Genomic DNA, 20,594 nt, shown 5'->3' on the forward strand with positions numbered 1-20,594 from the left:
TGGTAGTGGGGATAAGGTCCCGCTAACTATAAAGTGCTCCTAATGGTGTGCGTCTTTTGACAGCTTCTGACCACCTAGTCCAACTCTTGGCCTTCACGTGTGGCTTAGCTACTAGGTCTGGTGGAACTGTTTCTACTGACAAGAAAAGGGGCAAAGGCGGACCACTGGCGGCTCAAAACCAGATGCTTCGGGCGGGTGGGGCTCGTCAGCCTTGGACGGCAGCCCACTGAGGAGAAGGAAGTTTCCGATTTTAAATCTCCACTGCCTTGCGGCCATACCCACCCATGGGAAAGGCTTCGGGAGTAAAACCCATGGAAGAAATCCGGAGCCGGGGTCCCTAAGGCAGTTTGATGTTGCTTATAACTCCACTCTGGCAATCTCTGTGACAATACTGGTGCTAAGGTGTATCGGCGCTTGTCCTTCCCTTGGACTACATCAGTGACATGGAGAGGGGGAACCTGCTGCTTGGACAACAGCCGGTTCTTCAAATCTTCCCACCCAGGCTTGCGCCCTGGAGAGGAAACAGTCCACCAGAGGCACAAACCCATCATCCCCTGGGATCGAAGGCTGCCTACTACTTATTTAGGAAAACATGAGGTGGTAAGAGTGTGGAATGTGCTGCCAGCGGTAGTGGATGCAGGTTCAATTTCACATACAAGAGTAATTTGGCTAAGTACATGAATGGGAGGGGTATGGAGGGCTTTCGGTCATATGCAGGTCAATGGGACTAGGTAGAACAATAATTCAGCAAGGACTAGATGGACTGAAGGGCCTGTTTCTGTACTGCATTACTCTCTAACTAAATAACTGGCAGGATAGACAAGAGTCTGTGGACGTAAATTACAGAAAGCATTAGACAAGGTGCCACACGAGGCTGGAAACAAAATGAGTACCCATGGTATTACAGGAAAGATACTAGCATGGACAGAAGATTAACTGACTGGCAGAAGGCAAAGAGTGAGAATAAAGGTAGAGGCTTTCTGGTTGGCTGCCACTAGTTGTGTTATGCAGGGATTGGTATTGGGTTTATTACTTTTCATGTGATATGTTAATGATCTGGATGACAGAGTTAATGGAATTGTGACCAAGTTTGCAGATGATAAAAAATTAGGTGGAGGGACACGTAATATGCAGAAGGATTTGACAGATTAGGAGAATGGGCAAAGAGGTAGCAGACAGAATACGTCATAGGGAAGTGCATGGGCATGTACTTTGGTGGAAGTAATAAGGCATAAAGTTTTTTTTTTAAATGGGGAGCAAATTCAGAAATTGGAGTTGCAAAGGGACTTGGGAGTTATATTGCATGATTTCCTCAGGGTTAACTTACAGATTGAGTTGCTAGCAAGGAAGATAAATGCAATGTTACATTCACTTTGAGAAGACTAGCATACAAAAGCAAGGATGTAATGCTGAGGCTTTATATGGTGTTGGTCAGACCATATTTGTAATATTGTGAGCAGTTTGAGTGCTGGACAGATTGGAAGTCTTGTCTACTGAGGCTACATGGGTGGTACTAAAATATCAGAAATATAGCAGACATTTGCAAGAGAAACAAGATGGTGATAGTAGATGACTTTAACTTACCACATATTGACTGGGACTCCCATACTGTAACAGATTTGTATGGGATAGAGTTTGTCAGATGGGTTCATGAAAGTTTATTTAATCAATGTGTAAAAGCCGCAGAGAGTGTGATACTTGATCTTCCTTTAGGAAATGAGACAGAGCAGGTGACAGAAGGATGTGTGTGAAACACTTCATATCTAGTAATAATAATTTCATTAGATTCAGGATAATTATGAAGATAGGTTATATCCTTGGGTTGAAAATCTAAGTTGGAGGAAGACCAATTTTGATGATATCGGAAAGGATCTGACAAGTGTGGATTGGAAAAGCTTGGTTCTGGAAAAGGGATATCTGGTAAGTAGGGGAGGGGTTGAAAAGTAAAATTTTGAGATTAGGTTTTGTGTGTTCCTGTCAGAATAAAAGGCAAAGCTAACACTTTTACGGCACCATGGTTTTCAACAGATATTGAAGCTCTGGTCAAGGAGGTACATAGCAGTTACAGGCAGCACAACAAATTAGGTACAGAGGAGTATAACAAATCAATAAATATCTCAACGAATAAATAGATAAATAATATGACAGCCCGGGGGGGGGGGGGGGGGGGGCGCAAGAAGGAAATCAGGAGGAAAGAATGTTGCTCCAGCAGACAAGGTAAAGGAGAATCTGTAAGACTTCTGCAGATATAGCAAGAGCAAGGGACAAAATTGCTCCTGTTGAAGCACTGAGTCGCCATCTATGCATGGAGCTGAAAGAAATGTGGGAGATCTTAAATGGGTTTTTTTGCATCTGTATTTACTTGGGAGATGGTCACAGTGCCTATAGAACTGAGGTAAAGCAGCAGAGAGGTTGTGGACTTTATATGGCTTGGACAGGAGGAGGTGCTTGCTGTCCGGAGGCAAATTAGGGTGAATAAATCCCCAGGGACTGACAAGTTGTTCCTTTGACCCTTGTGGGAGACTAGTGCAGAAATCACAGGGGCCCCAGCAGAAGTATTAAAAACGTCCTTAGCCACAGGTAAAGTGCCGGAGAAATGGAGGTAGCTAATTCTGTTCCGTTGTTCAAGAATAAGTCCAGAAATTATGTCTGGTGAGTCAGACATCAGTAGTTGGTAAATTATTGGAAGGTATTCTAAGGAATCAGATATAAAATATTGGGATAGATATTCAAGGAGGTTACCAGGAATGAATAGCAGTGGATGTTGACTACATGGACTTTAGCAAGGCCCTTGACAAGGTCCCACATGGAAGACTGGTCAAGAAAATTCAGTCACTTGGTATTCAGGATGAACTGGTAAATTCGATTAGACATTGGCTTTGTTGGAGAAGCCAGAAGGTAGCAGTAGATGGTTGCCTCTCTGACTGAAGACTTGTGACCAGTGGTGTGCCACAGGCATTGGTGCTTAGTCCGTTCTTGCTAATCACCTACTTTATATCAACAATCTGGATGATAATGTGATAAACTGAATCAGCAGATTTGCAGAAGATGCCAAGATTGGGGGGGTGTAGGCCTCAAGAAAGCTTGCAGCAGGATCTGTTACAGCTGGTAAAATAGCAGATAGAATTTAATGTAGACAATTGTGAGGTGTTGCACTTTGCGAGAACAAACTAGGGTAGGACTTACACAGTGAATTGTAGGAGACCAATGAGTGAGGTCGAGCAGAGGAATCTGGGTATACAGATCCATAATCCCTTGAAACTGTCATCACAGGTAGACAAGGTTGTGAGAAAAAAAAGTGCTTTTCAGCCCATCAGCCTTCATAAATCAGTTCTGGGTACAAGAACTGGGATGTTACGTTGAAGTTGTATAAGACATTGGCGAGGCTGTATGTGGCTGGAGATTATAAAAATGAGTGGGGGATTTCACTGAAGCCTATTAACTATTGAAAGGCCCGTATAGAGTGGACATGAGGTGGTGTTTTCAATAGTAGGAAAGTGGGTACAAGAGGGTACAGCCTCAGAATAGATGGATGTCCCTTTATGAACAGAGATAAGGAAAATTTTCTTTAGCCAGATGGTGGTAAACCTGTGGAGGCCAAGTCATTGGATACATTTAAAGCAGAGGTTGAAAGGCCCCTGACTAATCTGGGCATCAAATGGTACAGGGAGAAGGTGAAACTATGGGGTTGGAAGGAAAAATAATCAATCAAAATGGTGCAGCACACTTAACGGGCCAAATGGCCTAATTCTGATCTTGTATCATACGGTCTCTCTTGTTTGCAGTAATTATCCAAATTCCCCTCCCCCACACTCCTTTAATAAAGAGACCAATTTATTGGAAATGCAAATTTCCCCAAAATCTCTAGTTTTAGACACCTCTAAACATGGGAAGCAGACACTGGCAATCTACCCAACCTTTGCCTCTCAATTTTGTACAGCAAGTCACTTCCTGGAAAAATAGATCTAATCTATCCCAGTTCTCCTTGAAATTCAAGCTCTCCAATCTAAGCAACTTATGCAAATGTTTTCTGCACCCACTCTAACTTAATCACGTTTCCTAAAGAGTTCAGAAGGTGATATGGTGAACTTTTCTACAGCCTTTAGGGTACACTTGCTAGTGGAAAATAATTCTGTGATAGGTAATTCAGAAACTCAATTTACAACTCCAATGGATCCTCTCTGGTACCCAGTCCCATGCAGTCACTAACTGGTAGGAATGCATTAAAACTGTATCAAAAATAGCTTTTGATCATTCTGGAATCTATTTGTGTATTCATCTTAATTGGTTAATCAGGATCCCACAACGAATCGACTATCAAAATAGCAGTCAATCATATATTAATGAATATCTACCCTACACAAGTCAGCATACCATGTGCTCCAGTTGTCCAAACAAAGAGCCACAGAATGTGTATCTGAATGTGGCCCCTTGTAATGTTTAAGAGCATGTTGTCCTTCTGAATTCCTCCCACAACCCTGAAAAATATAAAGTAAGCCATGACATAATTACACAATGCTGAGAAAACATTTTATATTACACAAAATGGCCATTGGAAGCACGCCTTTGCCCAGAGGGAGGCGGCGGTGCCAGGTCCTTTGACAAACATTAACCCGGATAGGCACCTACGGCCTGATGGGATCTCTCTCAGGTTATTGAGGGAGGCAAGAGAGGAGGAGGTTGCTGGGGCCTTTGAGTCCTGGAGCATTGAAGAACAGCCAATGCTGTTCCTTCATTTAAGTGCAGTAGGGATAATAAAAAATTATAGGTCAGTGAGTTTCACAACAGTGGTAAGGAAATTATTAGAGTTGATTCTTTGGGCTTAGATGTAGAAAAGCATGGAATTATTAGTCAGCATGGCTTTGTGTAGAGGACAGCATTTCTTATGAAACTGATTGGGTTATGTTGGGGGCAAGGCCATGTGGGTAGCACTGGTAACAGGGCCATTACTAAATCATTTGAAAAGGAATCTCATGGTAGGCTGATCCAAAAGATTTAGTCATATGGGTCCATGGAGATTTGGTAGAATAGATTCAAGTTGGTTTGGCTGTAGAAAACAGAGGGTGGTAGTGGAGGGGCATTATTCTTATTGTTGGTCAAAGATCTGTGATACTCTGTGGTAATCAGTCCAGACCTTTTGTTTCAGGATATTTATGATTTAGACAAAATGTAAGACAGCTGATTAGCAAGTCTGGAAATGGCACAAAAAACTGCAGCATCATGACTAGTTAGGAAGATTGTCAAAGGATCTAACAGTATATAGATCACTTGGAAATATGGGCAGAGCAATGGAAGAGTCAAATGTGAAGTATTGCACTTTGCAAAGTCAAATGCATAAAGAAACTATGCAATAAATGGCAGGACGATTCAGAGTATTATGTACAAAGGAGTTTTTGGGCACAAGTTCATACCTCCTCAACAGTAGTAACAGAAGTAGATAGCGTGTTAAAAGCAGCATAGGGCATGCTTGCTTTCATTGGTCCCAGTACAAAAATCAGCAAAGTCACTTTGCAGGTATAACAAGAACTGATTCAGCCACATTTGGAGCTTTGCATGGAGTTCTTGTTGCTGCGTTACAGGAAGGATATGGATGCTTTGGGGAGGGTGCAGAAGAGGTTCACTGGGATGTTTAAAGTGTTATAATCTAGAAGGTGAAGTTGGACAAACCTGAACTTTTTTTTCTGGAGCACCAGAGGCTGAGGGGTGACCTGATGAAAGTGCATAAAATTATGAAAAGCACAAAAAGGGAAGAGTCCGTGTCTTTCTACCAGAGTGGAAATATCAAACATCAGAGGGCATAGCTTTAAAGAGAGAAAGGGAAAGTCTAAACAATTTACAAAGCAAGTTTTATTTTGTTTGTATAAGGAATTGTGTTTGGAACACGTTAGGGGAGATGATGAAAGTAGATAGAACAATGTTTAAAAAGGCATTTAGGTTCGCACATAAACAGGCAGGAAATGGGGTGATTATTGTAGTCTGTTATGGTCGGCACACACACCATGGGCTAGTCCTGAGTTGCTTGCTCAATGTTTTATGTTCAAACTTTAACCGACAATTTCCACCAACCATTTATCCCAACTCTCTGCCTTCTATTGATTAACAAATCCTCTATCCATAATAATAGATTACACCCAACTCCATGCATCCTTATCTTTTGGATAAGTCTTTTATGTGGCACCTAGTCGAATGCCTTCTGGAAATTCAAGTACAGTGGATTCCAGTTAATTGCGCCATTGGTTAATTAGGGCAGCTGCTTATTTGGGACAACTTGAAGAATAAAAACTAATCCAAGAAAATAGTCACAAAATGCTGGTGGAACACAGCAGGCCAGGCAGCATCTATAGGAAGAAGCGCTGTCGACGTTTCGGGCCGAGACCCTTCGTCACGACTGAAGGCATTGTATGAAGGCAGTCCATTCTCTGCACTAATTTTGTTTATTTACAGTCAATGTACACTGGATGAAGTACATCTGTCATTAATCATTCTGAACTCCTGCAGTTTCATAGTACTGTAATGGTATAGGTAGTGTTCCAATTTGTTCTGTATTTCATTTGAATACGTAATTTGTTACTCAGTTAAACGGTAGTTTGTCTTTTTCATATATTTTTTAACTATTTCCATGAAACCAGCTAATTGGACTGAAATGTACTGATCCTGTTGTGACCCAATGAATCAGAATCCATTACATTCTAAAATCCACCTGTTCCCTTTCATCCACTGCATTCATAATATCCTTAAAAGAACTCCACTAAATCTGTCAAATAGAACCTGCCCTTCCTGAATCCATGTTCTGCCTGATGGAACCATTTCTACCTGGATATCACACTACTTCATCCTTAGTGATAGCATCAAGCATTCTCCTGACTACAGACATTTAGGAGCTGGTCTATAGTTACCTGCGTTTTGCTTACATAGTTTTTTTAAAAAACAGTGTCATGACATTTGTTGCCTTCTAATCCACCAGGACCTGCCCAAAATCCAGGAAATCTTGGTAAATTATTACAAAACCATCTTCTGAATACTCTGACATTTCCTTTAGTACCCTGGGATGCATTCCATCAAGACCAGGAAACATCCATCCTTAAGCCCACTAGCTTGCTTGGCACTATTTCTTCAGCAACAGCAATTGTATTGAGGACTTCAACTTACATCACATTTTGGGACGTTAGAACATAAGAACATAAGAGATAGGAGCAGGAGTAGGCCAATCGGCCCCTCAAGCCTGCTCCGCCATTCAACAAGATCATGGCTGATCCAATCTTAACTCTAGTTTTCACCGAATCCCACAAGGCAACAGTGCCAACCAACAGGGCACCATGCTGCCCATTTTATTTTATTATTCATCCCGCCCAAACCCATGTGATTACCTGGGGGAAAAAAAACCGAGTTGCCAATTTAGGAGAAAAAATCTGGAAAATTCCTCTCCGACCCATCCAGGCTATCGAAAACTGGTCCAGGAGATCACATGACTGATCTAAACCTAGCCTCATGTCCACTTACCTGCTCGCTCACCGTATCCCCTAATGCCATTTTTATCCAGGAAAATGTCTATCTCCGTTTTGTTGAGAACCATAAAAAATTTGTTCAACTGTTCTACCATATATTCTGTGTTTGCAGTCTACACTAACCAATTCCTTCGTGATCCTAAGTTGTCTTCCTTATTTAGTCACAATACACTGGTTTAGATGGAACCACTACCTCCTCCATTTGTATGAGAAATTCAATTATGCTGTAATCACTCTTTCCAAGAGGATCTCTAACTACAACATCATTAATTTTACCCATCTCATTGCACAGGAACAGATACAAGATAGCACGTTCCCTTATAGGTTCAGTAATATGCTGTTCAAGAAAGCTACTAATAAAGGATGCATTCTATGAAATCCTCCTGAATCTGCCCGGACCAACTTGATTCGCACAATCTATATGCATGTTAAATACACCATGACCACAGCCTTTCCATTCTTATAGGCATCAGATATTTAAATTTATTTCTTGTACCACTGTAATGTCATTAACTGGTGGCCTATAGACAACTCCCACCAATGACTGCTTCCCTTTACTATTCCTAATTTCTACCCAAATAGATTCAACATTTAGCTCCATAGATCTTATACAGCCTCTCAGTATGCCCTGATCTCATCTTAATTAGAAGCACCATCCCACCTCTTTTGCCTTTCTGCCTGTCCTTCAATAGTATCTGATATCTTTGCATATTTAATTGCCAAACATCTCCACCCTGCAACCATGTTTCTGAAAACACCTTAAAATCATATCCTGTTGTACTGATTTGTGCCACAACTTTACTAGCCTTGCTTTGAGTACTGCAGCATTTAGATAAAATGCCCTCACACTAATGGTCCTTTTAGAATCTAGTAATCTTTGTGCTTTTTGCACTTGGCTCTTTTGTACTCCAATCCAATCTTTTCCCTTTTCTAACTTCTGCTTTGGTGTCTGCATTGACTATGAATATCAGAGTCAAGCACATTATTTCATTCTTTTTATGCAAATAAAAAGATTCACTCGATGCAGGTTTGTTAAAGGTAAAAAAAATTTTAAAACTTGTAGGTAAGTATACAGCAGTTACAGCAGAGATAAAAAGTTAGGAAACAACAAAATCTGGCATATATGATAAAATAAATGTGAATGTGGGCGTATAAATTTTGTAATCTCTGAGCTCATATATATTCACTGAATGGTGGGGAACCATTTCCATAGATTCTCAACTTGATCTTGTGGTCTGACATCAGTTTTTGACCAAAAGATCAAGAAATATTTTAATGAAGATATTTCTCCTCAGACATTCAAACCATCATAATATGCTAAATCATTTGCCAGTCATGGGACACATTTCAGCTCCTTTAACCAAGTATCACACATTGTCTTTTAATATTTAAAGCCAAACTTTACTCGAGGTTGCAAGCAAATTACTGTGATTCTTACAGCCATTTACCTTATGCCCACATTTTAAGCATAACCAGATGGTTGGCGTTTCATCAGTTTCCTCACATTTGCTCTTGGTTTTGTCCTCAGCTTTGCAGACATCACAAGCGTCGCACCAATCCTGGTCAAAAACTTTCTTAACCTTGCGTTGGTTCAATCCCTTATGAAAGTGAGTACATTGAGGCACTAAAATAATGGAAAATTCAAAATTTAGTTAGGCATACAAATTTTGCCTAATAACTGCAATTGGTTTCATTAGGTACATATTTTTTCTCTAAAGTTGTGCAAATTAAAAAAAAATTTGTCTACTGTTAATATTCAATATAGGCACATAACAGTTTATTTCGACCCAACGAGCCCATGCTGTCCCAATTACACCCATGTGATCAATTAACCTAATAACTCATCTGTATGTCTTTGTAATGCAGGAAGAAACCAAAACATCAGAAGGAAACCCCACACAGTCATGGGGAACATACAAACTCCTTACAGAAAACAGCGGGAATTGAACCCAGGCTGCTGGCACTGTGATAGCATTGTGCTAACCACTATGCTACTGTCCCGCCCCACAATTTGAATGATAAAAATTGAAAATACTCAGTAGAAGTCCTTGCAACACTCAATGATACAAACCTAACTTGTGTCTTAGTGTTACATCACGGAAAAGGGCACAAACACAATTGAGACTCCCAATGACTATTTTTACTTTTTTATTGTTCAAATTGTGTGAATACAGAAACTGCTGAATACATTTTATGGAGCTGTTTCTAAATAAAAAGGATTGGGGAATATAGTTCCACGTGTGGTGTGACATAGTATGTGGAAATTCCGAGATGCTGCTTGCTTTTTAGATGACCACATATGCAGAAAATGCCTGCAGCTTGGCCAACTTAAGTGCAAGGTTTTGAGGCTTGAGCAGCAGATGGAAGCACCACAGTTCATCCAGAACACTGACAGTTACTTAAACAGCACATTTCAAGAAGAAGCAGTGACCTCAAACCTGAAGGAAGGCTGGCCAGAGAACGAATTAGTGACCATTAGGTAGAAAAAGAGGTCAGGTAGTTACATAAATTTCACAGGGCACCATAGTAGCATAATAGTTAGTGTAACACTACCACAGCGTCAGCAGTCTGGGTTGAAGTCCTGCTGCCATCTGAAAGGAGTTTGTACGTTCTCTCTGTAACTGTGCGGGTTTACTCCAGGTGCTCCCGTTTCCTCTCACACTCCAAAGACTACAGGTTAGGATTAGTAAGTCGGGGTCATGCTAGGTTGGTGCCGGAAGGATGGCAACATTTGCGGGCAGCCCCCAGCAAATACATGGACTATGCTGGTCTTTGAAGCACATGATGCATTTCACTGCATATTTCAATACACATGTGACTAATAAAGCTAATTTTCATCTTTGCACATCAATACTCAATATTTTCTACAGATGTGCAGTACAGGGTATCCTAATACACTGTGTCATTGCATAGTACAAAAACTACACAGTGGTGGACAGGAAGGCTCTACAATAGGTAGTCAAAACTGCCAAACACATCACTGGCACTAGCCTATCCAGCACGAAGGACTAATATACAGAAAGATCCTGGAAAAAGGCCAGCAATGTCATGAAGGATACTACCCAACCTGATCATGGACTGTTTGTCCCACTCCCACCAGAGAGGATGCAGCATCCACACCAGGACCAAGAGTCTCAAAATCAGTTACTAAGCAGTAATGCTGATAAACCCCAACACAACACATCCCCACCATCCTATTTTATCATTTCCTGTCAGTCACCATGTATACAAACACTCCTATACCTAGCATCACTTTATGTATAGTGCCTGTAAATGTATTCACCTCCCTCGAAAGTTTTCATGTTGTATTGTTTTACAACATTGAATCACTTTTGATTCACATTGAATTTGGCTCTTTTTGACACTGATCAACAGAAAAAGACCCTTTCATGTCAAAGTGAAAACAAATCTCTACAAAGTGATCTAAATTAATTACAAATATAAAACACAAAATATTTGATTCAACAAATATTCATCCCCCTTTAATATGACACACCAAATCATCACTAGTGCAGCCAATTGGTTTTAGAAGTCACATAATTAGTTAAATGGAGATCACTGTGTACAATCAAGATGTTTCAATTGATTGGAGTAAAAATACAGCTGTATCTGGAAGGTCCAACTGCTGGTCAGACAGTATCCTGGCAAAAACTACACCAAGAAGACAAAGAACACTTCAAGAAAAGGTTATTAAAATGCACATGTCAGAAGATGGACACAAAAAAATTTTCAAGTCACTGAATATTCCTTGGAGTACAGTTAAGTCAATTGTAAAGAAATAGAAAGAATATGGCTGGCACAGCTGTAAGTCTGCCTAGAGCAGGCTGTCCTCAAAAACTGAGTAACTATGCAAGAAGGCGACTAGTGACGGAAGCCACCAGGAGACCTATGACAACTCTGGAGGAGTTGCATGCTTCAATGGCTGAGATGGGAGAGACTGCACATACAATTATTGTTGCCCGGGTGCTTCACCAGTCACAGCTTTATGGGAGAGTGGTAAAGAGAAAGACACCGTTGAAAAAACACTCACATGAAATCTTGGCTGGAGTTTGCCAGAAGGCACGTGGGAGATCCTGAAGTCAGCTGGAAAAAGGTTCTACGATCTGATGAAACCAAAATTGAGCTTTTTGGACATCAGATTAAAAGCTATGTTTGGTGTAAGCCAAACACTGCACATCATCAAAAACACACCATCCCTACTGTGAAGCACACAGGTGGCTGCATCAAGCTGTGGGGATGCTTCACTGCAGCAAGTCCTGGGAGGCTTGGAAGGTAGAGGGTAAAATGAATGTGGCAAAATACAGGGAAATCCTGGAAGAAAACCAGGTGCAGTCTGCAAAGAATTGGGACCTGGGAGAAGATTTGTCTTCCTGCAAGACAATGACCCCCAAGTATAAAGCCAAAGCTCCACAGGAATGGCTTAAAAACAACAAAGTTAATGTCCAGAAATGGCTAAGTCAGAGTCCAGACCTCAATCCAATTGAGAATTTGTGGCTAGACTTGAAAGGGCTGTTCACTTACAATTCCTGTGCAATCCGACAGAGCTTGAGCGGTTTTGTAAAGAAAAAATGGGGAAAAATTACAGTGTCCACATGTGCAAATCTGTTAGAGACCTATCCACACAGACTCAAGGCTGTAATTGTTGCCAAAGGTGCATCTACTAAACACTGACTTGATGGGGATGAATAATTATGCAATCAATTATTTTGTGTTTAATAACAAATAAATTTAGACCAATTTGTAGAAATGTTTTACTTCAACACGAAAGAGTATTTTTTGTTGATCAGTGTCAAAAAAGCCAAATTAAATCTACTGTGATTCAAAATTGTAAAATAATAAAGCATGAAAACTTCCAACAGGGCTGAATACTTTTCAAAGACACTATACAATCAATGTAAAGAACCAATCTTATGTATATTTATTGTTTTATATTATTGTATACTTTTTCATTTTGTGTTTTTTTTTGGTGATGCATCTTATCCAAAGTAACAATTATTTGTTCTCATTTATGCTTATGTACTGGAAATAACATGAAACAATCTTGAATCTTGGAATCTTGAATCTAAATCTTTATCTTATTCCAAAACTATTTCTCTATTTTGGAATTGTATATCCAGGGAGAAGAGCCAGAACTAAGATCATGGAACTGTGGATCACTCAGATGCATAAAAGGAGTAGGAGGTGTTCTAAATCGATTAATGGTCAGAAACTCAATTGTGAGAACAGACAGGCACTGGTGCTGACGTAAATGCAAATCCCGATAGTTGATAAATTGGTTGCATGGTATTCTAAAGGTGTTGAGAAAACCACATGAATGAAATGCTCTTGCATCAATATCAATAACAGACACAAAGAATCTTGTACCATTTAAGGACCTAATTAGCAGATTAAAGTAAAGGACCTCAGAAGTTGCAATCCCTGAACTACACAGTTCCATGTGGCAGAAAGTATGAGAAGACAAATAAGGCGATAATGCAGCTAAAGGAGGGTGCAGGAGGGTTTAAGATTTCTGGGTCACTGGGACCATTTTACACAAAACCAAACAGGTTAAATAAGCTAAGCAAGTTGAACCTGTATTGGAATAGGGCTAATGTCCTTAGGTGGAGGTTTACTAGCCATTGTTGGAGAGGATTTAAACTTGGCAGGAGAAGGGGAGAAAAGACAGATGAACAGTTGGTGGAGGGGAAGCTACAGTCAAATATAGAAACAAAATTAAGCCAATAGAGTCGACAGAACATGCACAGGTGTAATAAGGCAAATAGAATACAATTCTAAACTGCTTCTGTTCCAATGCAAGGAGACCAAGACACACAGAATAACTTAGTTGTTGGGAATATGATTTTATTCCTGTCAGAGACTATCAACATTCCAGGTGTAGAATTTTTAGACATGATGGGGTGAATATAAAACAGGAGGTAACATTACAATATTAATTAAGTACTCCATTTCTGCAGTAGTGAGGGAGGATATTCTCAAAAAGTTCTTCAAATGAAATCATTTGCCTGAGATTGCTATTGACCTGATAAGTCAACAGCAGAGAGCTAAATCACAGAAGTGAAGTAAAATCAGAATTAGGTTCATTACCACTGACATATGTTGTAAAATTTGTGGTTTTGTGACAGTGCAAACATAAGCTGGTTCTGGTAAGATAGCAGTGCACTCGGACATAGCGGCTTCTACAGTGCCAACCAAAGGTGTTACTGGTTTTACTTTAAATGCATTTTTCTTTACGATTGCAAGATCCTGCTGGACATTAAAAACTGCAGGCCTACCCCAACAGTGACTTGCCTAATGATGGAGAAACTGACGGAGCTGGACTTGATGTGAACCGTGCTGCTGCCTGCGGCAGAGGAGTCAGTGTGCAGTTTATCAGCAAATGACCATCTTAGTTGCTTTCCTTGTGATTGCAAGACCCTACTGGACACTGGTAATGTAGGATGCTGCAAGTCCAATTCACTTTAATTGGTGAATGGTGGGTGCAGACGGCAGGGGAGCTGCGTGGCCTTGGTCACAGTGAGGACTAGACCTCAAACTGCTATGTCGCCTGTTTGCAGCCAACCAGGAGAGAGGCGGAGTGGGTGTGGCGCGGTGTTTGTGTTGCAGTCAGTGCAGCCCTTCAGTATTTGCTTGGCAGAAGACAAGATGTAGAGTGTTTGATTGCAGACTGCTGCAACATTTATGGGCTCAGGAACTTGGACTATACTTTGTTGTGTGACTATTTTACTGTTGTTGCCTTATATGTGCTGTGTATGACTGTTGGTACTGTGTTTTGCACCTTGGCCCTACAGTAACCCAGTATTTGTCTTGATTTATGGGAATTCGTGTATGGTTGTATGACAAGTAAACCTGAACTTCAACTTAAAAATTACCATAAGTAATAACAAGTAAATAAAGAGTACAAAAGAATTCTGAGCAACACACACAAAATGCTAGTGGAACACAGCAGGCCAACAAGCATCTATAGGAAGAAGCACTGTCGACATTTTGGGCCGAGACTCTTCGTCAGGACTAACTGAAAGGAAAGATAGTAAGAGATTTGAAAGTAGGAGGGGGAGGGGCAAATGCAAAATGATAGGAGAAGACCGGAGGGGGTGGGGTGAAGCTGAGAGCTGGAAAGGTGATTGGCAAAAGGGATACAGAGCTGGAGAAGGGAAAGGATCATGGGACGGGCCCACCTCCAACGGGATCCCACTACCAAGCACATCTTTCCCTCCCCCCCCCCCCCCCCCCCCCAGCTTTCCGCAGGATCGCTCCCTACGTGACTCCCTTGGCCATTCGTGTCCCCCCCCATCCCTTCTCACCGATCTCCCTCCTGGCACTTATCCTTGTAAGCGGAACAAGAGCTACACCTGCCCTTACAATTCCTCCCTCACCGCCATTCAGGGCCCCAGACAGTCCTTCCAGGTGAGGCAACACTTCACCTGTGAGTCGGCTGGTGTGGTATACTGCGTCTGGTGCTCCCGGAGTGGCCTTTTATATATTGGTGAGACCCGACGCAGACTGGGAGACCGTTTTGCTGAACACCTACGCTCTGACCGCCAGAGAAAGCAGGATCTCCCAGTGGCCACACATTTTAATTCCACGTCCCATTCTGATATGTCTATCCATGGCCTCCTCTACTGTCAAGATGAAGCCACACTCAGGTTGGAGGAACAACACCTTATATACCGTCTGGGTAGCCTCCAACCTGATAGCATGAACATTGACTTCTCTAACTTCCATTAATGCCCCTCCTCCCCTTCTTACCCCATCCCTGATATATTTAGCTTTTCCCCCCTCCTATTTTTTTCCTCTGTCTCATCCCATCACTCTGCCTGTTCTCCATCTCCCTCTGGTGCTCCCCTCCCCCTTTCTTTCTCCCTAGGCCTCCCGTCCCATGATCCTTTCCCTTCAGCTCTGTATCCCTTTTGCCATTCACCTTTCCGGCTCTCAACTTCACCCCACCCCCTCCGGTCTTCTCCTATCATTTCGTATTTCCCCCCCTCCCGCTCCTACTTTCAAATCTCTTACTATCTTTCCTTTCAGTTAGTCCTGACGAAGGGTCTCGGCCCGAAACGTCGACAGTGCTTCTTCCTATAGATGCTGCCTGGCCTGCTGCGTTCCACCAGCATTTTGTGTGTTGTTTGAATTTCCAGCATCTGCAGATTTCCTCGTGTTTCCTTTTCAAAAGAATTCTGAGCTGGTGTTCATGGACTGTTCAAAAACCTGATGACTGAGGGGAAGACTATGTTACTAAAATGCTTACTGTAGGTCTTCATGCTCCTGCCTATCCTCCCTGATGGTATTAATGAGGAGAGAGCATGACTTAACAAAGTATACAATGTAAGAATAAGGTTACTATAACAGGTTTTCAACTCCCCCAATATTAAATGGGATCACATTAGCATGAGAGGATTCAGAGAGGGTGGAATTATTCAAGTGGATTGAGGCGAGACTTTTGGAGTCAGCGTACATTCTGTCCAACAAAAGGGCAGTGCTAGATCTAATCTTTGGGAATATAGGGTGAGATAGTGACAGTAGAAGGTCATGGTGACTGTAACTGTAAAGCTTCAATGCAGTTATGAGAAAAGGATACGGATGACTCAGAGATTTAGATCCTGAATTAGGGGAAGGCCAAACTAAATATGACAAAATCTGGCAAAAGTAGATCAGGAGCAGCGACTCTGAACTGGAAGTCAATCAGAAGTGAAGGTAGAAAAACTTCAAGGCCAATAAATTCCCCCAAGGACAGCAAGTCTAAGGAACCTTTGATGTTACAGGATATCAAGAGCTGAAAGGGAGTATGGTGCTGGTAATAGAGAACTGAAAATGGAAAGGCCGAATTGGAGCATAGAATGCTTAGGAGAGCATTTAAAAACATACAGGAACACCAGAAGGAAAAATTACTTTTTAAAAAATCGCAAAATATAATGTAAATAGATTAAACATAAAAAAGTAACCAAGGAAAGAGTAGAACCCTTGAGAATAAAATGGAGTCACAAAACGCAGGTGAGTTCCTAAATAAATATTTCACATCTTCATTCACTGAGGAGAAATACATTTGACCTGGAAAATCTGGAACAAGTTACCATTAGAAAGGTGGTATTAGAGTAAGTTGACAGGGCCTGATGAGGTACAACCTAGGCTCCTGTGGTAAGAAATTTGAGTGGTATGAAGTCTCCCAGGTACCAGGGCCTCACATCAAGTCCTCAGCACTTTTAATGGGGAGGGACAGCAGCCAGAAGTTATGGAACATATTTGTACCAACAATATAGGGATGAAAAGGGATGAAGTCCTGCAGAGTGAATATAGGGAGGAGCTAGGTAGGAAGCTAAAAGGCAGGACCTCAAATGTAGTAATCTCTGTACCATGAGCCATTGAGGGTAAGAAAAGGATGATTTGGCAGATGAATGTGGGGCAGATGTAACTCAGAGAAATAAACCACAGAGGCTGCTTAGGGAGCACTCGCATGGGGTTCTGGATTGGCTTGTTCCTGTGAGGCAGGGAAAGGATGGTTGGGTGAAGGAAACATGGTTGACAAGAAAAGTAGAACTTATAGTCAAGAAAAAGGAAGCATACTTAAGGTTTAGGAAGAAAAGATCAGACAGGGTTCGAGAGCTATAAGGTAATCATGAAAGAGCTTAAGGCAACATGAGAAAGCCTGTGAGTAAGATAGAGGGACCTTTACGAATATGAGATCAGCATATGACTGGATACTACAGGATGCAAGGGAAAAAGATCGCTGCACCTTTAGAAATTATCCTTGCATCCTCACTGCCCATGAGAGTAGTACCAGAAGATTGGGGGGGGTTATTTCCTGTGGTTAGCATAATGCTATTACAACTCCAGGAACCCGGTCCAAATCCACCACTTTCTGTAAGTTTGTACATTGTCCCTGTGACCACGTGTGTTTCCTCCAGGTGCTCTGGTTTCCTCCTATATTCCAAAGATGAATGGATCAGTAGGTTAATTTGTCATTGGGTGGCACATGCTCGCTGAGCCAGAAGGCCCTGCTACCATGCTGTATTTCTAAATCTAAAGTCTTTGTTCAGAAAGGTAATAGGAATAACCCTGGGAATTACAGACCTGTTACACATCAGTGGTGGGCAAACTATTTGGGAGGATTCTTAGAGACAGGATTTACGAGCATTTGGAGAAGCATAATCTGATTAGGGATAGAACAGCATGGTTTTGTGAGGGGCAAGTCATGCCTCACAAGCCTAGCTGAACTCTTTGAGGACGTGACCAAATAAATTGCTGAAGGAGGATCAGTAGGTGTGGTATATAAGGATTTTAGTAAGGTGTTCAATAAGGTTCCCCATGGTAGGCATACTTAGAAAATTAGAAGGCATGGGATCCATGGAAACTTGGCTGCGTGGATTCAGAATTGGCTTGCCCACAGAAGAAAGAGATTTGTAGTAGATGGAATGTATTCTGTCTGAAGGTCAGTGACTAGTGGTTCCCTCAAAGTTCTGTGAGGGATCCCTGCTCTTTGTGATTTTTATAAATGACTTAGATGAAGAAGTGGAAGGGTGGGTTAGTAAGTTTGCAGATGACACAAAGACTGGTGGTGTTGTGGATAATGTAAAAGGTTATTGTGTGTTACAACATGACATTGATAGGATGCTGAGCTGGGCTGAAAACTGGCAGATGGAATGGAGTTCAATGCTGAAAAGTGTGAAGTGATTCATTTTGGAAGGTAAAGCCTGAAGGCAGAGTACAAGGCTGATGGCAGATTCTTAGCAGCGTGGAGAAGCAGAAGGATCTTGTGGTCCATGTCTGTAGATCCCTCAAAGTTGCCGTACAAGTTGATAGGATGGTTAAGGCGGCGTATTGTGTGTTGACCTTCATTAGTCGGGAGACTGAATTCAGGAGCCACGAGGTAATATTGCAACCCTATAAAACTCTGTTTAGACCACACGTGGGGTACTGTGTTCAGTTCTGGTCACCTCATATAGGAAGGATGTGGAAGTTTGAGAGAGGGGGCGCAGAGGAGCTATATTGGGATGCTGCCTGGATTAGAAAGCATGTCTTGATTAGAGGTCATTAAGATGATAAGAAGCAGAGAGAGTGCCTTTCTTCCCAGAGCAGCATAATATGGCTAATATGAGAGGGCATAATTGTAATTAGAAGGTAAGTGGAGAAAAGTATCGGGGAGTGGTACGTGGACTGAATACATTGCCAGGTCTGTTGGTAGAGCAGGTGCATTAGGGACTTTTGAGACTATCAGATAGGTACATAGATGAAAGCAAAATGGGGGGAGGGAAGTGTTTGATTTTGAGTAGATTAAAAGGTTGGCAGAACATTGTGAGCCAAAGGACCTGTACTGTTCTATGAAACAAAGCGTTTTATTACCATTATTATCAGATGCCTCATCATCCTGAGCAGAACTCAGTCTTTCCTTCTTCTTCCCCATTCCAATGCTGTTTACTAGGTTTCAGTAACCTTAAAAAAAATAAAAACTTGTAAGACAAAGCATCTGAAAAAATGCACAACTGAAGGTAATCGGCTGAATTAAACTATCTGTAACCAGGTTGCAAAGGGGACCGATAACAATCAACTGCTTACACTTTCTGATCCTGCTGGAATCCCAAAATAAACAACTCAAGATGTTGCTATGTCTATCACTTGTCTCCATTCTGTGAAGAAATTGGAATCCTCATTTATGAATGGGAGATTATGGAAAAGTAAGGTTTTTTAAACGTACTTTTATGTTTTCAACTATTTATTTTAACAATTTTTAAATTAATATTTTTTCTAACTAAAACAATTTTCATTATATCAGAACAATAAAACTGACTGTTTCATTCTTAAACAGTTTGTTATTTTCTTTGCAGTTTAACAATTATATGCTTGTATTTTAAGTAGTTCTTATACATACATGTGTAGCTCCTTCATTGCTGCCCTAAATGCCCGTGGTGTAACGGGCAGCAAGTTACATGCACACTAGTTTAACACGCCTCTAGTGACTATAGAAAGTATAATACTGGAAAGCTCTTGAAGTTTCTTTAATCTGCATTACTTGAATAAGTGGTCTCTCATTAGTTAACTTGGTATGGCAGTGTTCAAATGAGTACTTTCTAATTGGCTGCCACTTATCCACAGCTTTGAATGGAATTTTTCTAAACTCTGTGGTATAAAAGTGGCTGTTGTACGCTAGGTACCATCTTTGTTCCTTTGTCTCCATCACCAAGTAGAGCCCACTCCCCCACTGTCTGTTCCTGTTCTATCAACTCTTAATAAAACAATTGTGAAGCAACAAATCTTGTGCCTCTTTCCTGACTTCTAAAAGAACCCTGGATATAAACACCAGAATCCATCAGTGTAGTCAGCAGGATATTACAGCTATTTAGAACTTTTATCAACTTGAAGACAAAGGGTGAATTTTTGGCATGCTCCTCTTTTGTCTGAGAGGGGGGAAAAAAGAGTTCTAGCTTTGAATACTGGATGGAAATCAGGGAACAAGAACTGCTGTGTTGCTATTTAAAAACAGCTGTGAAAACTTTGGTTGCAGTCTATTTGGTCATAATTATTCGGTTATAAACTATTTCAGTACCTGGTGAAAATTTTGGTTGGACAATTTATTTGATTGTAACCAAATAGATCACAATCTATGGTATCTGCTTGCTGGACCAACCTATGTGGTTGTGATCCATTTGGTACTTTGTTAGAATCCCACCACAGAACAAGTGTAGAGTTAACAAAATAGTCACAGCAGAGAAGGCAGATCAAGTCAACTTTGACTCTTGTGAAGTTATCCTTGCAGTCCAACTCCACTGTTACACTGAATTTATTTTCCCTCAAGCACTTATATACTGTAATTTCCTTTTCAGAAGTCTCAGTGATCCTGCCTCTGTAGGTAGCCAGTTCCCAATTAAAATCCATCTACAAAAAGGATTTGCCTCACTTTCCTTCAGGCAATACCTTTGGAAAGGGAAGCAGAGGTAACATTTCAGGCCAATGAACTTTTATCAGAAGTTTGACTTGAAGCCTTAACCATCTCCTTCCCCAGATGATATCTGACTTGGTGTTCCAAAATTTTCTGTTTTATTTCACATTTCCAATAACCATACTGCCTTGCTCCCCCACCATCATATCACAGGAGCCCTG

The 20,594-nt window shown here is 41.2% G+C and overlaps 1 protein-coding gene across 7 annotated transcripts in view; it reads right to left on the reverse strand.

Moving 5' to 3' along the window:
* The window catches only part of usp16 (ubiquitin specific peptidase 16), a 62,314-nt gene that overhangs the window by 32,574 nt on the left and 9,146 nt on the right, over positions 1 to 20,594 (reverse strand). For 5 of the 7 annotated variants that reach the window (XM_073045706.1, XM_073045709.1, XM_073045704.1 and 2 more), the window contains exons 2-4: positions 18,840 to 18,929; positions 8,954 to 9,129; positions 4,375 to 4,478 (exon numbers count right to left, since the gene is read on the reverse strand). In XM_073045706.1, the coding sequence (XP_072901807.1) occupies positions 4,375 to 4,478; positions 8,954 to 9,129; positions 18,840 to 18,900 (341 nt within the window). In that variant the 5' untranslated portion in view covers positions 18,901 to 18,929. The remainder of the gene's footprint in view (positions 1 to 4,374; positions 4,479 to 8,953; positions 9,130 to 18,839; positions 18,930 to 20,594) is intronic. The other 2 variants (XM_073045703.1, XM_073045702.1) reach the window with 1 other exon arrangement.

This window comes from Hemitrygon akajei, chromosome 5 (assembly GCF_048418815.1).
Source record: "Hemitrygon akajei chromosome 5, sHemAka1.3, whole genome shotgun sequence".
NCBI lineage: Eukaryota > Metazoa > Chordata > Chondrichthyes > Myliobatiformes > Dasyatidae > Hemitrygon > Hemitrygon akajei.